This window comes from Cynocephalus volans, chromosome 2, assembly GCF_027409185.1.
Source record: "Cynocephalus volans isolate mCynVol1 chromosome 2, mCynVol1.pri, whole genome shotgun sequence".
Taxonomy (NCBI): Eukaryota; Metazoa; Chordata; class Mammalia; order Dermoptera; family Cynocephalidae; genus Cynocephalus; species Cynocephalus volans.
This window is the reverse complement of record NC_084461.1, coordinates 142,920,914-142,943,491: the sequence shown is the minus strand read 5'-3', so window position 1 is coordinate 142,943,491 and position 22,578 is coordinate 142,920,914. Positions and strand designations below refer to the sequence as shown.

General features: G+C 34.5%; 1 protein-coding gene across 3 annotated transcripts in view; it reads left to right on the top strand.

Moving 5' to 3' along the window:
- Window positions 1-22,578, top strand: part of GABRB2 (gamma-aminobutyric acid type A receptor subunit beta2) — a 246,709-nt gene that overhangs the window by 210,433 nt on the left and 13,698 nt on the right. Inside the window, exon 9 of one of the 3 annotated variants that reach the window (XM_063087000.1) lies at window positions 12,907-12,912. The exons of 1 other annotated variant lie outside the window; for it this stretch is intronic. In XM_063087000.1, the coding sequence (XP_062943070.1) occupies window positions 12,907-12,912 (6 nt within the window). Of the gene's footprint in view, window positions 1-3,643; window positions 3,758-12,906; window positions 12,913-22,578 lie in introns of all 3 variants that reach the window. One more of the 3 variants, XM_063086999.1, reaches the window with a different exon arrangement.

Sequence of the window (22,578 nt, the reverse complement as noted above, 5' to 3'; positions counted from 1 at the left end):
TGAAGCCTGGGTCCTTTTCCCAGAAATTCTTATTTGATTTGTCTTGGAGCATGCCTGAGAATCATAATTTTTTAAAGTTCCCCAGGTTATTCTAAATTGCAACCAAGTTTGAGAATCACCATTTTGAGACTTTGACAGCAGTCCCGATGGAGCCAGCCTTCTTTACTCCCAAAATGTAACTTCACCTGGCTTCCTATTATAGAAGTTCCTGCAGTAAAAAAGAATATTTTAGTATATATTTCCCTATAGTCCAAATTTAGACCTTTAGAAATAGACAAAAAACACAAGGTCTTGTTTTAATATCTGCCCTAAATAGTGTTTATAAAGTAGTATATAATGTTGGAGTCAATATATAGTTCATAGTGATGGGACTAAGAGAGCAGTAATACTTTTAAACCATCTGGAATTATTAACCGTAACAATAATTGATTATTCCATTAATGTTTTAATACTTCTAACTTTAATTCCAAAGATAGCACACCATAAATAATCTCCTGCACTGGGTTTTATTTAAAGCAAACTCTATGGAAGTTTCTGACTCACTAGTGCTTTCCACATATCCATAGGTCTGATATTTGGTTTGGGACTATTCTCTAATCAAAGGCATTTTTTTTTCTCAGAATATGATATTTGTAATGATAAGAATTTTAGGTATGGCCTTTGAAAGCCAATAAACCATGAGGTCTGGGAAATTGTCAAGTCCTTTCCTATGCCTGAGTTTTCACTTACAGGAATCTGTCTATAGATTCCAACCTACCTTTATGGCTGTCAAATGACAGTGCTTTTTAAATCCATTTTTTGATTTTCCTTATTTGATAGACTTAATAAAGAAGAGAAAATGAATAAATAAATAAAACCATCTCCTAGGACTTCAGTTTGAAATGAATCTAAATCAATTGCATAATGCAAGGCTGACTTAATAAGATAACATCTGATCTCTTTTCACTTTCATCTACCCTATTTTTTCATACCAATTTGCATTTAAATGATAAATTTAAGACCTAAAGAGTGGAGATTTTATAGAAACTAAACTGGGAGAGCATCAGATAATTATTAATTTGATTGCACTGAGATGAAGATAAAGAAAGGTTCACTAGGCAGGTGCCCCACAGTGGTGAAAAGGCCATCCTCTTGGCTGCAGGTAAACCCACAATTCAGGTGATAGAATATGACAGAACAAAAAAGATACCTAGAAATCTTCTAGTGCAGTGGTTCCAAAACAGGGGCAATTTTGTCTTCCAGAGGATTTTTGTCAATGTCTGGAGACATTTTTTGTTGTCAGTACTGGAAAATGGGGTTTGCTTCTGGTATCTGTTGTGTAGAGGCCCAGGATACTGCTAAACATCCTGTAATACATTGGATAGCCTCCCCATAACAAGGAATTATATAGCCTAAAGCATCCAGCTCCCTGGATTCAAACATGAGAAACTGAGACGCAGAAAAAATAATTTGCTTTTCCTATTCTTAATAGGACAAAATGTCGTTTTTTTTTTTTTTTTTTTAACAAAAATGGTTTATCCATTTTTCTGACCAGTTTGTGTAACAATCAAGACATCAGGGATTATGATTTAGCACAGTGGTTCTGAACAATTGTTTTGGAGCCAGTCAGGTTCAATAGTTATCCTCCCCTTTAATAGCTGTGTGAAGATAGGGAAAAAAAAATCAGCCTCTCTGGCTCTTCAGTTTCCCCATCTGTAAAATGGGATTAATTTCTCTATCATAAGCTTATTATTAAGATTGTTGTGATAATGTATAAAGAGGGTAACATAGTCCTCAGTACATGGCAAGCACTCAGTAAGTGGTACATATTAATAAAATGGTAAAACATTATTAATGGCAAGCATTATTACATTTTAAAATAAAATTTATAGTCTCCAGACTTATGGGCAAAGCTAGCTTGTGTGTTTCACATGCCACAGCTTGTAGGATGCAGATACGTCCCTAAAGGAAACTATTAGATATAAAGGAATGTTTTATGCCAGAAGTTTCAAAGTCAAAGCAAGGAAATCATTTTTCAGTAAGCATTAGCTGTAAAATCTATACCAAACCAACCATGTCAAACTTTATCAATCATTTTTTAGGACAAAATACCTATAGCCATCTCAATTAGACCATCTAACAATTCCAGATTCCCATGGTTTCTTTTCTCACCCAGCATGAAAGGTTAGAGAAGCTCTTCATTGTGTTCTGATGACACAGTGCTTCCTTTTGTGTCGGCATCATGAATAATGCCACCCAATTTCTTATCAAGAAGGTCTCTTCTTTTTAGCTATATCTCGAAAGGCTCCCCTGCCCGAAAAAAAAAATTGGGCACATATAATCAACTAAGTATTGTTAGCTGCTCTGAAAAAATCAGTCCCTAGGAGAGGGCTTGAATTTTTCAACTTCCTTTGGTGTTTTCCTATAGATGGAAGCGGTGTGTCAGGTCATCTAAAGTCATTTTTAAACTGTGCTCTGTTCTGAGGTCAGGGAGGGATGAAAATGGGAAGGCTGCCCAGGTGGGAGCCCAATGTTCTTTCAACAGATGCTTCCACATTTTTCCAGTCTCTTTTCTCCATTACTTTGCCTTAAGTTTTTGGTTTAAGATGGGATTTTGCAGCTCTTAAAACAATTCCCATTTCCTGTCCAGTCACTTAACTGATGTAAAATGTAAGTCTCTTAAAGAAAGTGAAACAGCCAAGTTTGTATAACAAAGTCAGCAAAAGTTCTGAGACATGATCTGGGTTTTCTTCTTATCCAGTGTACATGTCACTGTGCTAGCAGATGAAAAAGTAAAATAAAATTGAAAAGCTGATTTCACATGAGACCATACATTCAGCTCAGTTGATTTCACCTGGAAAATCCCACCTGCACATGAAAGTCCATAAGCAAGTGTCACTTTCACAGTTGTCTTCATGTGACAAATTAAGTTGTAAAATACTAAGATTTTTAAAATAAACTTCAAAGCAATGTGAGGTCTACTGAATATTTTTTCCCAAGAGTCCTCTGTAGTAGTTCAAAAATATAATCTCTCTCCTAGTCTTAGGAGAGTCCTTCCCATTATCCCTTGCATTCTTCTATTTGTGTGTGTGTGTTTCTTAGTAGAATTTGCTTTTAATTGATTTCAACCACTATTCTTGCTAACGCCTGCAAGTTTTCAATTCTTTTTTCTCTTTTAAGCTTTATGTTGTTTGTTTATTTTTCTGCCAATTACTAAGTATGTACATATTTAAGAATCTAGTTATTCCTGCTATTTCCCCACCTTGGTTCTTGCTTATCTGAAATGTCTCCGATATCCTTATTGTATTGGGAAACCCACAACAACCAGTTTTCTAAACAAAGCTGCCGCAAAGAGATCTCCATTTAATTGTGTTCTTTATTCTGCATTCATGGATGTTGTGATTCTCTGTGTTGTCTTTATCCATCGTACTTAATCGTTTGTAATGGAAAGCCACTGAGATCTTTTAAATCTGTTTATTTCTACTGCTTGGATTTGGAATTCTAAACAACTTATTTGAATTTCCATTCTTTGTTAGCACTGGTCTTTCCTTATGCTCTCCAAAGACCAGTAGCATTTATCTATATCCCAATTTACTTTAACCCCCAGTCCTAATCTAGTGGCATCAGTCGACTTAATTAGCACATTCTCTACTTTGTCTTCCAGATTTTTTATAAAGATATTAAACAAAATGGGACCCAATATCGATCCTTGTGGGACCCTACTGGAAACCTCTCCCCAACTAGACGGACTACCAATTACGATTTCTCTCTGTATACGGTTAGATAGCCAGTTTTTAATCCATTTATTTGTATTTCTGTTGGAGCCATTTTGTTTAGCTGTTCCCTTTAAAATAATATATGGAATCTTTACAGATAACCTATGGACATGTATCCATAGAGACTTGGGATAAGTTCAATGTTTTTATGAGACCGTAGTGGCGTTTTCCTGGGTTTATTTTTTCAATTAACTATGATGAACCTAAACTTCAGTGTTCCATTCAGGAATTATTGTTGTGCTAAACAAAAAAATCAAATGGAACATATTCTGAGATTTCTTTTCATTTGTGTTGAGAGGATACAGTGTTGTTACATGCTGTGCCATTTCTTAGTTTTCAGCACCACACTCTCCCGAGTGAGCTACGGGCTGGCCCTGCCATTTCTTAGTTTTGTTGGCATGTTTGTTTGTTTTTTCTTGGTTAGTTGAGTAGGTAGAGAATTAAGCGTTTCTTCTATTGGTTGGTTCAGAATTCAGGTGCCTATATTTTCTGTCTAGATTATTTATTTGTGTCTAAGAATATTATACTTGCATCAAGTCCTTGTTACTTTATTGTTTACTTTACACATAAGTATTATCTTGGCAGGCCCAACACTATTATGATTATAGATAAGAGGAAATAATTGAGATTGTTCCTTGTCAAAACGCTTGATTTAAATGAACTCCAAAGAAAGCCTATTTTTGTCTAATACTTCTAGAGTTCAGTTTCTAAATCCTCCTGTGTTTGCATTCTTAATTGGTAAATTGTCATTCACATTGCCCTCCTAAATGGAGGAGAAGGATGATGGTGATGATTGTCACCATTCCACCTTGTTATCCACTGCTTGTCCAACTCCAGTTTTTTTATTTATATTACTTGGTGAGGCAGTGAATGATATTGAATGTTTGTGAATCTTTCCTATGAGGACTTGATGCTAGACGGTCTTCCATTATTGTATCTTCTAAATATCATGCTCTTCTTCGATTTTATTGCTCCAAAATCCTGATACTTCGTTGTTGTTGCCTTCGGGGTGGGGGACAGGCATGGATGATCTATTAAATTGCTACTTAGTTTTGGTATTTTGTTATTTTATGACTTCATTACTTGCTCTTTTATGTAGTAACAGAGTCTGATAAATGGCAATAGTTAGATTCCAGGAGAAGAGATGTTTAAAAATTTGTTAACCACTATTTTAGTCCTAATCCCCTAAACATTCGAGCATCTACTATATCTGCTCTCAGGCTGTCTCTTATGTTGCTGCTGTTTGTATATTTTAACTTTAGCTACTCTTGTTGAAATTAGACTAATTTGATCGGGCAGTATTCTGGGTAGAATATTAATCATATAGAAGAAAACATGTATGAAAGTTGGAGTTTAGATTAAGGATGAAATGGTTTAAGAATGTTGTATTTTTCAAAACCACAATCTAAGCACATTACATGATCAGTCTAATAACTGGGTAAAACCACATGAAAATTCAGAATATCCACAGATCATGAGGATATTATGAAGAAAATTTGCCTCTTTGGTGCATTAAATTGTTCATTTGGTGACTTGAAATTGTTAATACTCTCTGATCCCCTGATTTGGACCCTCATTTGTGAAGAACTCTTCCTCTATTCTACAAAATATTATGTTAAAGAGAATATTCAATGATTTACATTGAAATATGAATTTTAATGTCTTTTGCTTTTATACTTTTTTCTTTTGGGTTTGTATTTATTCTGTCCTTTGAGTCCTCTTCTAAGTTCATGCTTAAGGACTTCTGTTCAAAAGTTCAGATAATGAACTTTCTATTAAACCTGTAACCTGTAAAAGTATCAAGATATGTGTAGTAATCCTGAGAGGCACTGGGAAGATTGGTGGATTTTAGAGTCAGACTGAACTGGGTTCACTTTCAGCATTGTCTGTTATAAGCTGTGTGACACTGAATATGTTTAACCTTTCTACCCTTCACTGAAAACTGAAAACACTAATTTCTGCCTTATGGAGTTGCTGAGAGGATTAAGTGAGGTAATTATGTTAAGGGCCTTATATGGTACCAGACAAAGAGCATTAATTGTTGCTACTATTCCAAAGATTGTGGCAGAGAGTGTGTATGTTTCTCAGTTTTCCTTTTTTGGCTCTATTCCTATTTTTCTGATTATAAAACTAATTCATGATCATTCTTAAAAATGTGTAGAGAAGGCAGTGAAAACCATCAGCACCTCCCCTACACACAAATATAATCATTGTTAACATGCCTCTTATTCACACACAGTGACATACTTTTATATAAATAATCATTGCATATACTGTTATTTTCCATTTACCTTTTCACATCTTTAAGTAAAAGTATACATCATTTCTAATAGCTATAAGATATCTTACTGATTATGTGTACCCCAATTTATTTAACATTTATTTAATGAGCACCTATTGTTAGATGTTTGCATTATTTCTAAGTGGTTTTCCACTACAAACAACTCTAATATAAGCATCACATTGCTGACATATTTGCATACCCAAAATAGAAGTTCTGTGTGCAAAATTATATGCCTTTAAAATGATAATATATTTTGCCAGAAAAGTTCTTCTACAGTTTACATACCTACTAGAACCATATGAGACTGTGGCAGTACACACACATATACACAAACATATACACCCACATACACAATCACCCTGCTCCCCAAGTGAGGAAAAAACAGAAAACATATTTCTGTGTCCAATCATGAAAAATGGTAAAGTGGAGAGATAGAAGAACCCAAAACCCCATGCACAGTTTCTCTTTGCTCTGTCCAAAAGTTATAGTACAATGGCAATAAAAAAACAATCAACACCCAACTCAGACTGAGGCTCTGCAAAGAGGCAGAGACGCATAAGCAGGGCCAGTATTGATATGAGCAGAATCAAGAGAAATCTACCCAAACTATGTTTGAGCAAGTGGGAAAAGCTGATAGCAATGTGTCCATCGAGATGAAGCATCTAAACAAAGAAACAGCATGATAACCATGTGAAAAAACAACCAAATGAGGAAGTGGGGTAGGGTCTCAATGTGCAAAAGATAAATAACGCCTCTTTTATTGGGGGAGGATGGAATATTTTAGGGTAAGTTAAAATTTTACATAACAAAATTTTTTCTCATCAAAAATTGAAAGAAAATATATGAAACTAAAGATCAAGGATAAAATGATAAACAAGAGGAGATTAAAAGGGAAAAAATGGAGGCAAGCAAGTCTTTATAGAAACTAATAAATGAATCTAAAACACTAAGAAGCTGAATCAATGTGGCAAAAAAATCAAGGCAGTAACACAAAGTTCAGGCTGTAGAAAACTATGCCACATGCACATGAAAAAAGTTTACAGATAGAAATCTATTAAAGGAAATGTAATAAATGTACAGGACAGATACAGTAGATTAAACATGCTAAATCCTAATGTTAGTGAAGTATAGAATGGAAAAAAAATGGAATAGAAGAAATATTTGAATCTAATGTCAGTAACTGATTATAATAATGACAATAATAAGAAACACGTCTTGAATGCCTACTATGTGCTTAGATGCTTTACATATGTCATGACATGTAGTCCTTATTATTAGCCCATGTTGTTATAATTATAATTTTACAGATGATGAACTGAGACCCAGCAAGCATAATTAACTTACTTAATGTTACATAGCTAAGAAATAATTGAACAGAAAATATGACTATAGAGGCTGCCCTTTCAACTACTGTGCTTTACATTATGTATCTGTACATATCTGCCATCAAATTAATTAATAGATTTCAAGATAGAATTGAGGTCCAAAAGGATACACTATGTTCCAAGATAAAAGTTATACAATCTCATTAATACCTCATTATATTCTTCTCAAATTACTAAACTTCCAGTAAGAAAAAGTGAATGGCCTATGAGGAAGAAAAAACAAAACAAAACAAAGAAAAGATAGCTTTCAAACTACTTACTCCACATCAATGTTAAATTGTGCAAAGCCATGGAAAAATTTTGTAGATTTCTGACAGGGCGAAAATATAGCCTAAGAATATTATTATTGATACATAAGGGCAAAAAAAAGATATTCTATCCTCAGTATCCAAGGTCTTAGGGAACATAGCATTCTTGAGTTCTTATTTTTAAAAATAATAACTTAATAAAACAATCTAGCCTCCAGTAAAGGGTAGTAAAAATAAGGAACTTTAGAATAGAAAAGATCAGTATGCTAGCATTTAGAATTAATGATAGCATGTAGAACTAAAGCAATACAACTCCAGGAGTTAAAGTCACTGAGTAAAATACAACTGAAGAATTTTAAAAAGCTAGATACTGAATATGTGTAAAAATAATAAATCAGAAAAATAATCTTATGTAAATCAGAAAAATAATCTCATGTAAAACAGAATTATGAATGGGGGTTACTGAGTAGGGAGAAACTGTTTGCTAATTCATAACAAGTACTCAGTATTTACTCTCTTAGTTTTAGAGTTTATAAATTAAGAAAATGAAGATTAAGGATTTTTTTTTTAAATTAACATTGATAACTATTAAGACAGTGTTTCTCGTAAGGTCTACGTTAAGAGTCACCTGAGATGCTTGCTTAAAAGTAGATTCCACCTGAGACGTAAATCAAAAAATTTTTAGTGGGGAAAGCTGAGGAATCTACATTTTTATCCCTCAGATTTTTATGGTGTGCACTAAAGCATGAACATCTGAGGACCATTATGGTAGAAGAATCAAAAACTGACAATACTTCTTACCAAAACCTCACATACCATGAAGGAAATAAAGAAAGATACAGATAATGTACCTAAAGCTTGATGTCTGAAATAAGGAAAAAGAGGACTGAAAAGCAAATGTAGAGGAGAAATCAAAATGACGAAATTAAGACTGAGCTTATTTGTTTTAACAGGAGCATGTATCAACTCACCTATCAAATGAGTAAGATTCTCAGACTGAATCAAGCAACCAGCCCTCGAAATGATTTTTTAGAGATACTTCTAAACTAAAGCAATTGGAAGATATTCTAATTCAAGTTCCAGACAAAAACAAATGAGGCAAATAAGAGAGTACTTCAAAATGCTCATGGAAAGATTTATATTATCTTTCAATTCTATTTTTCCACATACTTTTTGAAGTACCCTCATACAAATCCAAAGGAAGCTGAGGATTGATTATTATTACTATAGAAAGATAAATTCAAGGTAAAAAGTATCAAGACTAACAGGTATTTTATAATCCTAATAATTACAGCCCCAAATTAAGATATAACATAAATTCATATAATTCAGATCTAAGTATCATCCAAATAAATTAAAATGATAGGAAATTAAAAGAGAAAATGACAAAAACATTAAGTTGTATATTTAATAAAGTTTATTATTTGTATAAACTCTTATATACAACTGATGTCACAAATAAACATAAATTAAAGAGCATTTAGAAAATGACAGTAATTCAAAAAAGTATACTTTTTTTACATTGATCTTTTTTATTATTCAAAATATTTTAACATTTATTTGTACATGTTTGTGGGGTACAGTGTGTTTATTACATGCATATACTGCACTATGATTCACATAGGGGTACACAGCATAGTTTTGTACCCATTAGTCCACCACTTCCTCTCCTTTCCTCGCCCACCAGCCTCTGGTAACGATAATTCTACCATTGTTCTACTCTCTACTTCCGCGAGAACCTTTTTTTTTTTTTTAGGATTCCACATATGAGTGAGATCATGCAGTTATTTGTCTTTTTGTGCCTGACTCACTTCATTTAATGTAATATACTTCATAGTTAATCCTCAGGGATGTGGTTAAAAGAGTTAACAGTGAGAAAGTTGTAGCTTCAAGCACATTTCTAGCAAGAAATTTTAAAAAGTGAATTAAATGTATAATTCAAAAAGTTAGAAAAAGCAGCAAAATTTCTAAAGGAAGCAGAAGGAAATAATCAAGATCAATTACAGTTTAACAAATTAGAAAATCAAAACAAAATAACCTACAAATAAATCAGAGTTCTTTAAAATAATTTTAAGTGCTACACATGATCTTAGCCAAAAGGCCGAGAAGCGATATAAGTGCAGTAAAGAATAATGAAGCTTATTAAAGATGCAAAGAGGGAGGGAGACAATAGGAATACACCAAAGCAGAATTTTTTTTAAAATCATAATAATTATATAGAAAGGGGAAATTAAAAGAAAACTATGCAGTGATCTTAGAAAATGTGAAGAAAATACATAACAATCTAAGAAAATAAAAATTAGCAGAACCGACCCTAGGAGAAATAGAAAAAAAAAAAAAAAAATAGACCAATTACCAATGGTAAATGTAAGAAAATTGACAGAAAGATGTAACTCTCACTCCAAGAAAGCATTTGGCCAGAAGGTTTCAACAATAAATCCTACCACACATTAAAAATCACATACCCCAGTGGTATTCAAACTCTTGCAGATAGTAGCAGAAAAAAGGAAAAAACCTCTAAATGATTTAGAAAGTCACATAACAGGAAGTTATCAAAGCCATATTTTAAAAAAAGTAAGTACAGGAAGGAAACTCTGGATTCACTTCACTAATAAATATTAGTGGGGGGAAAAAGTCCTTAAATAAATTTATCGACTTGAATCCAGAGAATATTAAGAACAAACTAGAACATAACCACGTAGCGTTGTTTCAGAATACAAGCATAATATTATTTATCACCTATATTTTGAAATGGTGAAAAACATTTTTCTTATATAGTATATATGAAAAGAGTTTTAAATATGTATAAAACATGTATTTCTCATAAAAGTTTGATACTTTTTACCCCTTCAGTAGATACCAAAAAGAATATTAATAAAAATTTAGTGTTTATTCTTGAATATTCTCATTGAATATTTCCCAATGACTATTCCCAGTGAAATATTTCCAATGAATATTTCCTTGCTGTGGGTCTCTCTCTCTATTTTTCTTTACCTACCTATCCAGCCAAAAGCTATGTCTTGTCTCTTGTCTCGAAATGGAACGGTAAAGGCTGGAACAGGAAATGGGTCCTCACCATCACAATATACAACTTTTTAAAAATTATTAGCCAAGGCAGTTAATCGCATGAGAAAAAATAAGGAATGTTGGAAAGGGAGGAGAAATAATTTCATTCTTAAACAAAAAAAGTATACATACTATACACACTATTTTATTTGTGCAAAATTCAAGAAAATTGACTGGAAAAACTTTTGGAAACAATACACATTAGGAAAGTTGTGACAGCTTTTCTGTCTAAAGAGTATGTAAACAACGATATAATGGAAAGGAATAAAAGAGCTCTTTTACCAATAATAAGTTTTTAATTTAAAAAAAATTTTTTTAAAAACCTTATTTTAAAAAAAACAAAATACCAGTTCTTTCTGAATTATTCCATGAGTTCAGTGTAATTTTACTGGATACTGATGGCTTTATTTGGAGTTTTATTCTTCTGGTGGTTTGTTTGAGAAATTTGACAAAGTATTCTTATGTTTACTTGAAAGGAAAAATGTATGTATATGAAGAATCAGGAAAATGAAATATGATGAGAGAAGACTGCCTCTACCAGAAGTTCAAATAAATTATAAGACCACAGTAATGAATGCAGTGTAAAACTGGCCCAGTGTTCTCTACATAAAGGGAACAGAAATTGAGTTAGAAACATAATAAAATTAAGTTCTTAATAAAAATATAATTTTTATCATTGGGATTATGTGAATTATTCAATAGGAAGCAGTAACCAACCATTTAAGTGTAGTGTCATATATATAACCTCTTTCTCCAAATTAAATTCTAGATAAGTCAAAGATGTAAATATTTTTATTAAAAAGAGGAAAAAATACATGAAAGGCAAGAAATCGTGTATAAATATTTTTATAAACATGGATTAGATAAAACATGACAGAAAGTCCAGAAAAAAAAGAAAGCACATTTGACTTTGTAAAAATGTTTAATTTCTATTTATATTTTTTACTGAAACATTATTGATTGTACATGTCTGTGGGGTACAGCATTCAATATCAGTACCTGTGTGCAATATGTGATGCTCAAATCAGGATAATTAGTGTATTCAACATTACACAGTTTAATCATTTTTTTGTGGCCCTTTACCAATTTCTCACTGTCCCTCCTCCCTTTCCTCCTTTCCCACCTCTGGTAACCTCAGTTCTGTACTCTTCAAAGTTCAACAAATTATTATGATTGTTGTATCTTTCTTTCTTTTTCGATTTATTTGTTTATATTTTTAGCTTCCACTTATGAGTAAGGACATGCACTTTTTCTCTTCCTGTGACTGGCTTATTTCATAATTATGTCATAATTTTCTCTACGTTCATCCGTGTTGCTGCAAATGGTAGAATTTCATTCTTTTTTTATGGTAGAGTAGAATTCCATCGTACACATTCCACGTTTTCCTTATCCAGCCATCTGATGATGGTTCCAACCTTTGGTCATTGTAAATAGAGCTGCAATAAATGTGGGTGTGCAGATATCCCTTCGACATAATGATTTCCATTCCTTTGGGTATATACCCAGCAGTGGGATTGCTGGATCATATGGCAGTTCTATGTGTAGTTGTTTCAAGAACCTCCATACGTTTTTCCATGATGGCTGTACTAATTTACAGTCCCACCAACAGTATAAGAGGGTTCCCCTTTATCCACATCCTCACCAGTAATTATTATTTCCTGTCTTTTTGATAATAACCAGTCTAATTGGGATGAGATGACATCTCAATGTGGTTTTGATTTGCATTTGCCTGATACTTAGTGTTGTTGAGCATTTTTTCATGTGTCTGTTGACCATTTGTATTGTCTTCCTTTGAGAAAAGCCTATTCAGCTCCTTTGCCCATTCTTTAATCGGGTTACTTGTTTCTTTACTGTTAAGTTGTTTGAGTCCCTTGTCTATTCTGGATATTAATCCCTTGTCAAATACATAGTTTGCAAATATTTTCTCCCTTTCTGTAGGTTGTGTTTTCACTCTCAATTGTTTCCTTTGCTGTGCAGAAGCTTTTTAGTTTGATATAATCTGATTTATTTTTTCTTTTGTTGCCTGTGTTTTGGCATTCTTATTCATAGTCTTTGCCCAGTCCTACTTCCTGAAGTGTTTCCTTTATGTTTTCATTTAGAAGTTTTATGTGTTGGGTCTTATAATATTTAAGTCTGTAATATGTTTTGATTTGGGTCTATGGTGAGAGGTACAGGTCTAGTTTCATTCTGCTGTATGAGGATGTCCAGTTTTCCCAGCACTATTTTTTGAAGAGGCTGTCTTTTTCCCAGTGTGTGTTCTTGGTGCTTTTGTCAAAGATCAGTTGGCTATAAGCATGTGGGTTGATTTCTGGGTTCTCTGTTCTGTTCCATTAGTCCAAATGCCTGTTTTTATGCAGAACTATGTTGTTTTGGTTACTATTCTTTGTAATGTAATTTGAAGTCAGATAGTGTTATGCCTCCCACTTTATTTTATTTATTTATTTTTTTGCTCAGGATTTCTTTGTCTATTCTGGGTCTTCCGTTGTTTCATATGAATGCTACAATTGTTTTTTTCCATTTCTGCAAAAAATGTCATTGGTATTTTGATGGGGATTGAATTGAATCTGTACATTGGTTTGGTGGTATGCCATTTTCATAATGTTAATTCTTTCAATTCAAAAGCATGGAATGTTTTTCCCCCTTTCTGTGTTTTCTTTAATTTCTTTCAGCAGTGATTTATAGTTCTCATTGTGAAGCTCTTTCACCTCCTTGGTTAAATTTATTTCTAGGTATTTTATTTTGGGGGTGACTAGTGTAATTGGGCTTCCTTTCTTGATTTCTTTTTCTGCTAGTTTGTTGTTGGAAAATAAAAATACTACTGATTTTTGCATTTTGATTCTGTATCCTGCAACATTACTGAAATTGTTTATCAGCCCTAAGAGATTTTTTGTAGAGTTTTTAGGTTTTTCTACAGATAGGATCATGTCATCTGCAAACAGGGACAGTTTGACTTTGTCTTTTTCAGTCTGGATGCTCTTTATTTCTTTCTCTTGCCTGATTTTCCAGCTAGTACTTCTAATACTGTGTTAAATAGGAGTGGTGAGAATGATCATCCTTGTCTTTTTCCTGTTCTTTTCCCCATTCAGGATTATATTTGTGGTGGGTTTTGTCATGTATGGCTTTTATTGTTTTGCGATACTTTCCTTTTATACCTAACTTGCTGAGAATCTTTATCATGGAGGGATGTTGAATTTTGTCACATGCTTTTTCTGTGTCTATTGAGATAATCTTGTGGTTTTTTTCTTGGTTTTGTTGATTTGATGTATCACATTTATTGACTTGCATATGTTGAACCATCCTTGCATCCCTGGGATGAATCCACTTGATCATGGAGTATTTTTGGTTTTTTTTTTTTTTTGGATGTGTTGCTGTATTCTGTTTGCTAATATTTTGTTGAGGATTTTTTTGTCTGTGTTCATCAAAGATATTGGCTTATAGTTTTTTTGTTGTTGTTGTATCTTTGTCTGGTTTTGGTGTCATGGTGATGCTGGCCTCATAGCATGAGTCTGGGAGAATGGCTCTGTTTCAATTTTTTGGAGTAATTTGAAGACAATTGGTATTAATTCTTCTTTAAAGGTTTGGTAGAATTCAGCAGTGAAGCCATCTGGTTCTGGGCTTCTACAAAGAAATGTTAATTTCTGTATTTTTCTTTCTTTCTTAACCACTCTTATCAGGTAAACCTTTTCTTTCTGCAATAAACGTAATTTTTTTTGTCTTCTTTCTAACCACATTTTTAAAGCACACAATTATTTTCATTTACATAATAGTTAAAAACATAAAAAAGTAAATACAATCTGAATCCCACTTTTTTCCTAAGAAAACACCAGCAATATTTTGTAATTTTTTTCACATGTCTATCTATTTATGTCTCCGTATGATTCTCTTTCTCACTTTCCCTTCAGCAGCACTGATCAGTGATTGCTCTTTGAAGTTTATAATGAGTATAATTTTGTTATTTTAATTTATATTTCTCACACTTCTTAAACAATAGAGCATCTTTTTATACATTTATATGCTGTTTGAATTGGTTTTACTGTGAATTGCCTATTTTTATTCTTATCCATTTTTCTTAAGGATTCTTTGTTTTCACTTTCAAGAGTTTTAAGTATAAAAATGATACTTAAAATTTATTGGTATATGCATTTCAGATATTTTTCCAAAGCTCTCATTCACACCATAACAAGTTTTCAATTTTTATGTTGTTCTTATATTGTTTATATCTGTACTTTTATAATTTGTAAGTTTTCTGGAATGGCTAAATTCCTCTTGAAACTCTAGATTAAACATATGGTCTTCTAAATATTTCTGAGTTTTTTCATACTTAATTTACTGTTTCATGTTTTACATTTATTTCATCTAGAATAATGCATTACTGTTGGTGAAAAGACAGTCAACTTAATGTTTTTCCAGAGGTATGACAAGTAACAGAACCATTATTTTATTTTATTTTATTTGAAGTCTGTTTTCCCAGTAGTTACATTTGGAGAGTAGAATGGGATGGTAGGAGTGCTTCTGTTTTTCACCTTATAGTGTTTAAACTGTAACAATTAGTATATATTACTTTTAAAATTTAAGAAAGAATGTATGTATACATATTCTCACCTGACTGCCAGTATGACCTTTTTATTACCTTCTTTCTTTGTCCCTCTCTCACAAACACATGAATACACACACACTCACCATAACTACCCCACACACAAACACAGCTCCCACTTTACCCAGCTCTTCGTGTATCACTTAACCAAAATAACTCAAGATAATTACAGCACCATCTAAATAGCACATTGCACAATTCCAATGATTTCTAATGATTATTGCTGTCAAGAAAGTACAAAAGAAAGAGACAGAGAGAGAAATAGAGAGCAGGAAGGAAAGAAGGAGAAAAAAGGAAGAAATGAAGGAAAGAAAGAGGAGAGGAGAGGAGGAAGGAAGAAAGGGAGGAAGGGGGAAATAAAGAAAGAAGAGTGATTCAGCCTGAACAGTTACTATTCTACCCTGGGCTGGTCAAGTTCATTCTGACCATGTTTCTTGCCAGCATTGTAACCAGAGATTTAAGATTCTAGTGTCACACTTAGACAAAGAGACCACTAATATTTTTTTCCATGCTTAATCATACCTATAGCAACTCTGTTCATAGCTATCTGAAGATGGGTGTCCCCATAAAAACGAATTAATTATTTACCTGAGACTCAAGAGACTTGGGATTCAAGTCTCAACTCTGACAAGTCATGCATGTGATATCAGACAAGGCAATCTCTCTCGTAAAATAAGGATGTAGTCTCCAAGATCTTGTCCGCCTTAAAAATCATATAGTTCTACAATGTTCATCAAGTCTTCTTACCTGGATTTCATTAGTACCATCACCTTCTTTCAATTAAACCTACTTTCATTTATTTCTACTGCAAGCTATTACTAATTAATCTATAATCTGTATACACTTAGAGGATATATCTTATTGTTAATTAAAAAACATTTACTTTAACAAGTTTCCTTTTGGAAACTTGTGAAAAAAGGTTTATAAGGAGAAATATTATAAAATAATTTGGGGGGTTTGCAATCTGACCTAAATAATGACTCATCTAAAAACATATGCTTCTTACACTGGGTAAATTAGAATGTAAATTAAATAGTTTGTAAGCTGCAAAGCAAGTAGTACATAACTGAGCAGTTAGGCACATTAGATGATGATAATACCATGTCCCGGTATAGATTTTATTTATCTCAGTGACCACCAGATACATAGAGGGTGGATATGATCCCCATTTTATAGGTAAAAAATGAAAACCAATGTCTAGAAAGTTGTTTATGAAACAGGCTCCTAGGACCAAAGCTGTTTGAATCTTCCTGCCGTGTCCTTTTCCATTACATGGTCAGTTTCTCTCTGAATCCCTTCTGATTCAGTGAACCTGCCTCTCCTGCCCTGCAGAGAGGCAAAGACTGACTTAACTATTACTCTTTTCCTTTCAATTAGGTTTTTTTCTGAGAGTGAGAACCACAACCAATGAATTAAATTTTGTAAGCATATTAATTCTGTCAGAATACCCAGGTCATCACTTAACCAAATTTAATACACCAAGAACAAGTTTATATGTAACACTGTATGGTTTTTCAAAGCACATAAGAATACTTTGCCTCTTTGTGTGCTCAATTTTCATTCTAGAATTTGAAATACAACACTGCTGACAGTATGACTAGATCACTACTGGAGGTCAAACCCACCTGTAGTGGGTTATTAACATAGTCTTTAAGGGAAAACGTGCAATAGTTTTCAATTTTAAGACAAAGGTTCGTCTCGAAGCTCCTGAAATTAGTATAAGACTTACAGATACTATGAACATTTATTTCCTTCTTACCTTTATAAATATCTATCAATACATTGACGTTGTATTTTACAGTGATAAAATTTTAGATTCTGGAAAATGCTGTAGCAGTTCTAGTGTTATGAAAACAATTCTTACTGAGAAAACTGGAGAAATTATAAACTGTTTATCAAAAAAGGAGACAGAGAGAGAGAAAGAAAGAAATAGGGAGGGAAGGGAAAATTGAAGGAAGGAAGGAAGGAAGGAACTATGTGCTCCACGGACAGCTTTGGGAACCAAGGGCTGGCATTAAATTTTTATTAATCATCTTTTTATTAATATTAAATTATTTTGTTTAAAAGAAAAAAGCAAGTACAGTACCTCCAGCAAGCCTTCCTTGCAAGTGTTCCTAAAGAAATCAGGAATTTTTTATGGCTTCTGCTGAGAAGAGGTTTGCAGGATTGCTTGATGCTTGTTTAATTTTGGCTAAGGAAACCTAGGGAGACATAAGAAAAATGAACCCTGACCATTTTGAACTCTCCCCTCAGAAATAAACAAGCTCTCTCTTTGCCTCTCAGCATTTCTACTAGCTTCTACTGCAGAAAATTTCTGGAAAGTGGACTGGCTTCAAGGCCTGCTTCCTCCACTGAGTTAGAGGACCCCTGCCACAGCTCCCTAAAAGGGGGTTAGGGTTAAGGATGCGAGAGTCAAGTCATGGGAGGGCCAGCCTGCCACCCTGAGTGTGCACTGCAGTAGGGAGACCTCACATTTACATACTGCTTTATAGAACATTTCAAGTTTCCTCAGCCCCTGAGCAAGGACTGCTAAATTCAGCAGTTGAATATGTTGGTCTCCTGAAGCCAAAGCCATGGCCTGCATTCCAGTGAGAGTCTTTCGGTCACACTTATTTGGTTCCCTTTATTGTAGAAGCTGCAGGATAACATGAAACTTTTCTCATAAGGGGTACCAATTTGGAAGGAACATCGCAGGTGCATTGGTCATTCAGCAAGTATTGATAAATTATTTGTCCTGGAGAAGAAGCTGATGGTTTAGAGCACAAACTTACTTGATTTTGGGATGGAGACAGCCAAGAATTCAAGCCCAAGACTGTCATTTACTAACTGTGTGAGCATATGGAAGCTCTCTGAGCCTCAGTTTATTCATTTGTGAATGGGGCTTACAATTCCATCCTGAAAAGATGGTTTTAAGGATTACATGAGGAAGAACATGGAAAGTTCTTGAGACAGAAGCTGACATTTGATAAGCAGTGACTATGATGTTGATGTCTACCGTGAAAGAGATCTGACTTTTCCTATTTCTTAAGACTGGTTTCTAAATTCAGTAGCACTGTCTCTTTCAATCTGGTGGAATGGTCCACTGCCCCTGTGGTATTCTTTTTAATCATAAGAGATCATCAGAATGGATAGTCCACAGTACAGATAATACACGCTCCTAAGTTTCAGAGAAGGGAGATGTTACCTTCAGATGCATGTTCAGGAAAATCTTCACAGAATAAAAGGTGCATCATTCCATCTCAGGAAAAAAAGTGGGGAGAGGAGCAAGGAGTTGCTCAGTGCAGCCAGGATGTATGTGACTACCACAGAATAACATCATTTTAACCCTGAAAAGAGATTTAAAGGATCTCCTCATTTTATAATTTAAAAAACTGATATGCAGAGAAGGGGAGTGACTAGTCCAAGGTCACACAGCAATTAAATAACAAAGATTAGACTATACTTCAGTTCTCTGATATAACCCGCCCATTGTGCAGCACTGCCTTTCATTCCTTGTTGTGACAGTGCCTAATAACTTGACCCACATCCTTCCTCAGTCCCTTGCATTGTTCCAACAAAACAGCTCCGAGAAACATCAGTGCGCAGGAAACCATTCTGGTACAGTGAAAAGGTTCTATCTCTGCTTATACCATGTGTAAAGTTGAGCAAATCACTTCCTGTATCTGAACTACTGATAATACCTTTTAAAAGCTAACTTTTACCAACAGCTTATATAAAGCCAGGAGCTGGCAAAGTGCTCTGCCTCTCACCATCCATTGCCCCATAATAGTGTTTTATAGAGGGTCGTCCTCAGATCACAACATCAGAATCGCCCGTACTCTAAGAACTGCAAAGTCTCTAGAGCATCCCTATATTTAATGAATCAGAATTTCTTACTGCCCAAGAATATAAATTTTAGCAAATTCCCCAAAAGATTCTGATGCTCACAATACTTTAAAGCTTGATGATTTGCTAGTTACTCATATAGTCCTCTAAAATTTTACTGATGACAAAAGCTGAGGCCCAGAGAGAAGTAATATATTCAAAGTCACACAGCTAGTAAGTGGCAAACCTGAGATTTGAACCTAGGTTTGTTTGTTTTGAGAGTTCTCAATGTTTGACCTAGAATCTAGCTGAGACTTTATTCTTTAGCAAAGCACCAGATTGTCAGCTGGGCTTGTTCTTTCCTATCTTCCTAAATTCATAATTTTCTTCATTTCCCACCTTGCACCCTGTTTATAAGATTTAACAACTTTCACTGTCCCTCATCATCTTTAGATCTTAGAGCCAAGGGTAATTCAGTGTTAGAATGGAACAGAGAGATGTTTGACAATGCTGTGTCAGATTAACAGTGGTATTCCTAACTAGAGAGTTGGAGAGTGAGGGCGGATGGTGCATTTGACAAACACTCACTGGGGTAATTCACCGTGTAATTGGCCAAATGCACAGAAACCATCAGACTGCAGCTGTACAAGGGATCCCTGGCTGAGGTGGATTTCCTAGTTCCCTCTACAACTCAGTCTCCCCCTGAGGGTTTAGTCGGCACTTTGGATGTGATTAATTTAACATTCTGGAAGGGGAGTGCACAACACAGTACCAATTAACTCTTCTATTCTTTACCACATAGAGGATGAAGACTTCATTTAGCAGACTTGTAGAGCTACCCAAGGTTCTTGGAAAATTCCTGCAGTCATTGACTTTTAAAACTTTATGAGATCTAACATATCAACTAGCCTGGTGCATTTCAATCTTGAATGTGCATAAAAGTGACCTAGGGATCTTGTTAAAGTGCGGATTCTTATTCAGTAGGTCCAGGGTGAGTCTTGGGATCTTCATTTCTGTTAGAAGTTTGTTAAACTTCCCAATGATGCCAAAGTGGCTAATCTACACTCAATAGCAGGGATCTAGCTCAAGGAACACAAATGAGTTACACCTTGAGAACAACGTGGTTGCTGCTCTGAGAACTACATTAAGGATTCTGTAGTTGAATCTGGAACCAGCTGGTCAGTTAGCAATGCTTGTCACAGGCTTACGAATAGGTAACCTCACCTCTAAAAATTCTCACTTTTATATGCAGAAACCAAAATCCAGAAATTTCAGTGACTTGCTCAGGGTCACATAAGCTAGTTGGTTGTACAGGTAGGACTAAATAAAGCTGGAGTGTAAACCTAGATTTCTCTCTGGGTTGCACATTTTAATCACAAATTGCATGTGAAACTTTTAAAATATCTTTCCTCAGTTCTATAACTGCAGAACCAGCCACAGAATGCAATTTAGATTCAAGAAGCCAGGATTCTCAGCCTAGATCAGTCTCTGAAAAGTTCTGCAACTTTTGGAAAAGAACTTCTCTGGGCCTTAGTGTTATTATCCATGAGGTAAGGAAGTTCACGCCTGGTCTTTCAATCACATTCTGATGTTGTAGAGGGCAATGAGATAAAAGAGAGAAAAGTACTTGAACAAAACATAAGTGACAAATAAATGGAGAGCATTTTTATTAAAATTGTTGTAGGGTAACATTAATCTTTTCTCACAAGATTATTACCTTTTTGGAAAAGAATAGATGATATATACATGTGTATGTATGTACATAATATATGTTATATATTACATGTATATTACATATGCATATGTATTACATATACATATATATACACACACGTATAAACCTTACCATGGTCCTAGGTAGAATTTTATCTGAAATGATTACAAATTACTATTTTGATTTTTTATTAATGAGGCTCTTCTGACTTTCTACCCACCTTTAATGTGTCTGGCCTATGAAAAGCATGTATAGGCATGGGAAGAGAGAGAAAGAGAGAGAGAGAAAACCAGCCAAAATCTTGCAAATTATGTCTTATTCTGAGATGAGATGACTTCCAGTAGCAGCAAGGGTCTATGTTGCCTCATTTATGTCCAGAAGGGGTAATGGGGATTTATTCTCATCCATAATCCTCCCACAAACCTTTCCTTTCTTTTCATTGGCTCAATTAACTTAGACCTTCCCATCCCTGAACCAGTCTCTAGCAAGGGTAGGGGAACCAAGACTGGCCTAAAGCAATCAGGCCCACACCTGGAACAGGGGGTCAGTCTCTACTGCTGTTGCAATGGGTGGGATAGATCCAACTACAATATCCACTGCAAGGGGCTAGAGGGAAAATATAATGAATTGGTCTTACCTACCTATGTAAATGAGTGAATTTATATCTTCTGTCTCAGTCGTAGAACTTTAAAGTTGAAAGTTTCATAGCAATGGTTACCTTTTGTGATGCACCTAATTGTATGCTAGACATGATGGTATGCTCCTTAAATATCTTATCTTAATCTAAAACAACACTGCAAATAATGCAGCTTCATTTTAGAGATGAGGAAACTGAGGCTCAACTAAACTATGGAACATGGTCTCACAGCTAATCAGCAGAGGAGCTAGAATTCATCAAAGCTGATACTAAAGCTCATGTCTTCAAGACTTAACAGACTATAGAAATGGTCTTATCAACATTATAGTTTTAAATGCTGCTGTACAAAGACTGTCTACAAAGTGTAATTTCATGTTATCATTATCTATTAATGAAACTTTTTTATAGATGCATTTAATTTGGAGGAAGAGAGACTTATTTCCCGTCAATAAGTGAAGCCACAAATAAATCTGAAAATTTAGTTCTGCTGATAGGAACAAACCCTCCCTTTCCAAACTTTCATACCGTTGGCAGATAACAAAATGGAATATTTTGAGTTAACTCTTGCCTCTGCCTACTCTAAGGATAAAGAACCAAATCAGGTCCCCAAATTAAGGATCAGGAAGAAACACTATTCACAGTCTCTTTTCATCATCCTGTGAATAATGAGGTCTCAACTTTAGACCCTTTCCTGAGAGACTGAAACTACAGGATTTACATAGCCCAAGACCTAGAGGAAGCTCCCTGCAAAAGGGCTGTAGCAAAGAAAGCACATCTGGATTGACACATGCATTTATTCTGTAAAGAGTAGTTGAGTAAGTGCTAAGTGTCACCCTCTGTCACTGCTTCTACAGCTATTTGAGTTGGGAACTGGTTTACCATCCCCAGCCTCTCCTGATTAGGACATAGCACAAGTTCAGTTCCCCCTCCCCCCTTACTTCTGTAACAATAAAAGTTACTGTTCCTTGAGTTTATCGGATGTGGCGCTGTTTTGGGTGCTTAATGTGAGTTATTTAATCCTCACAACAATCCAATAAGATGGATGCTATTATACCTACTTTATAGTTGGGGAAACTGAGACTCAGAAAGAT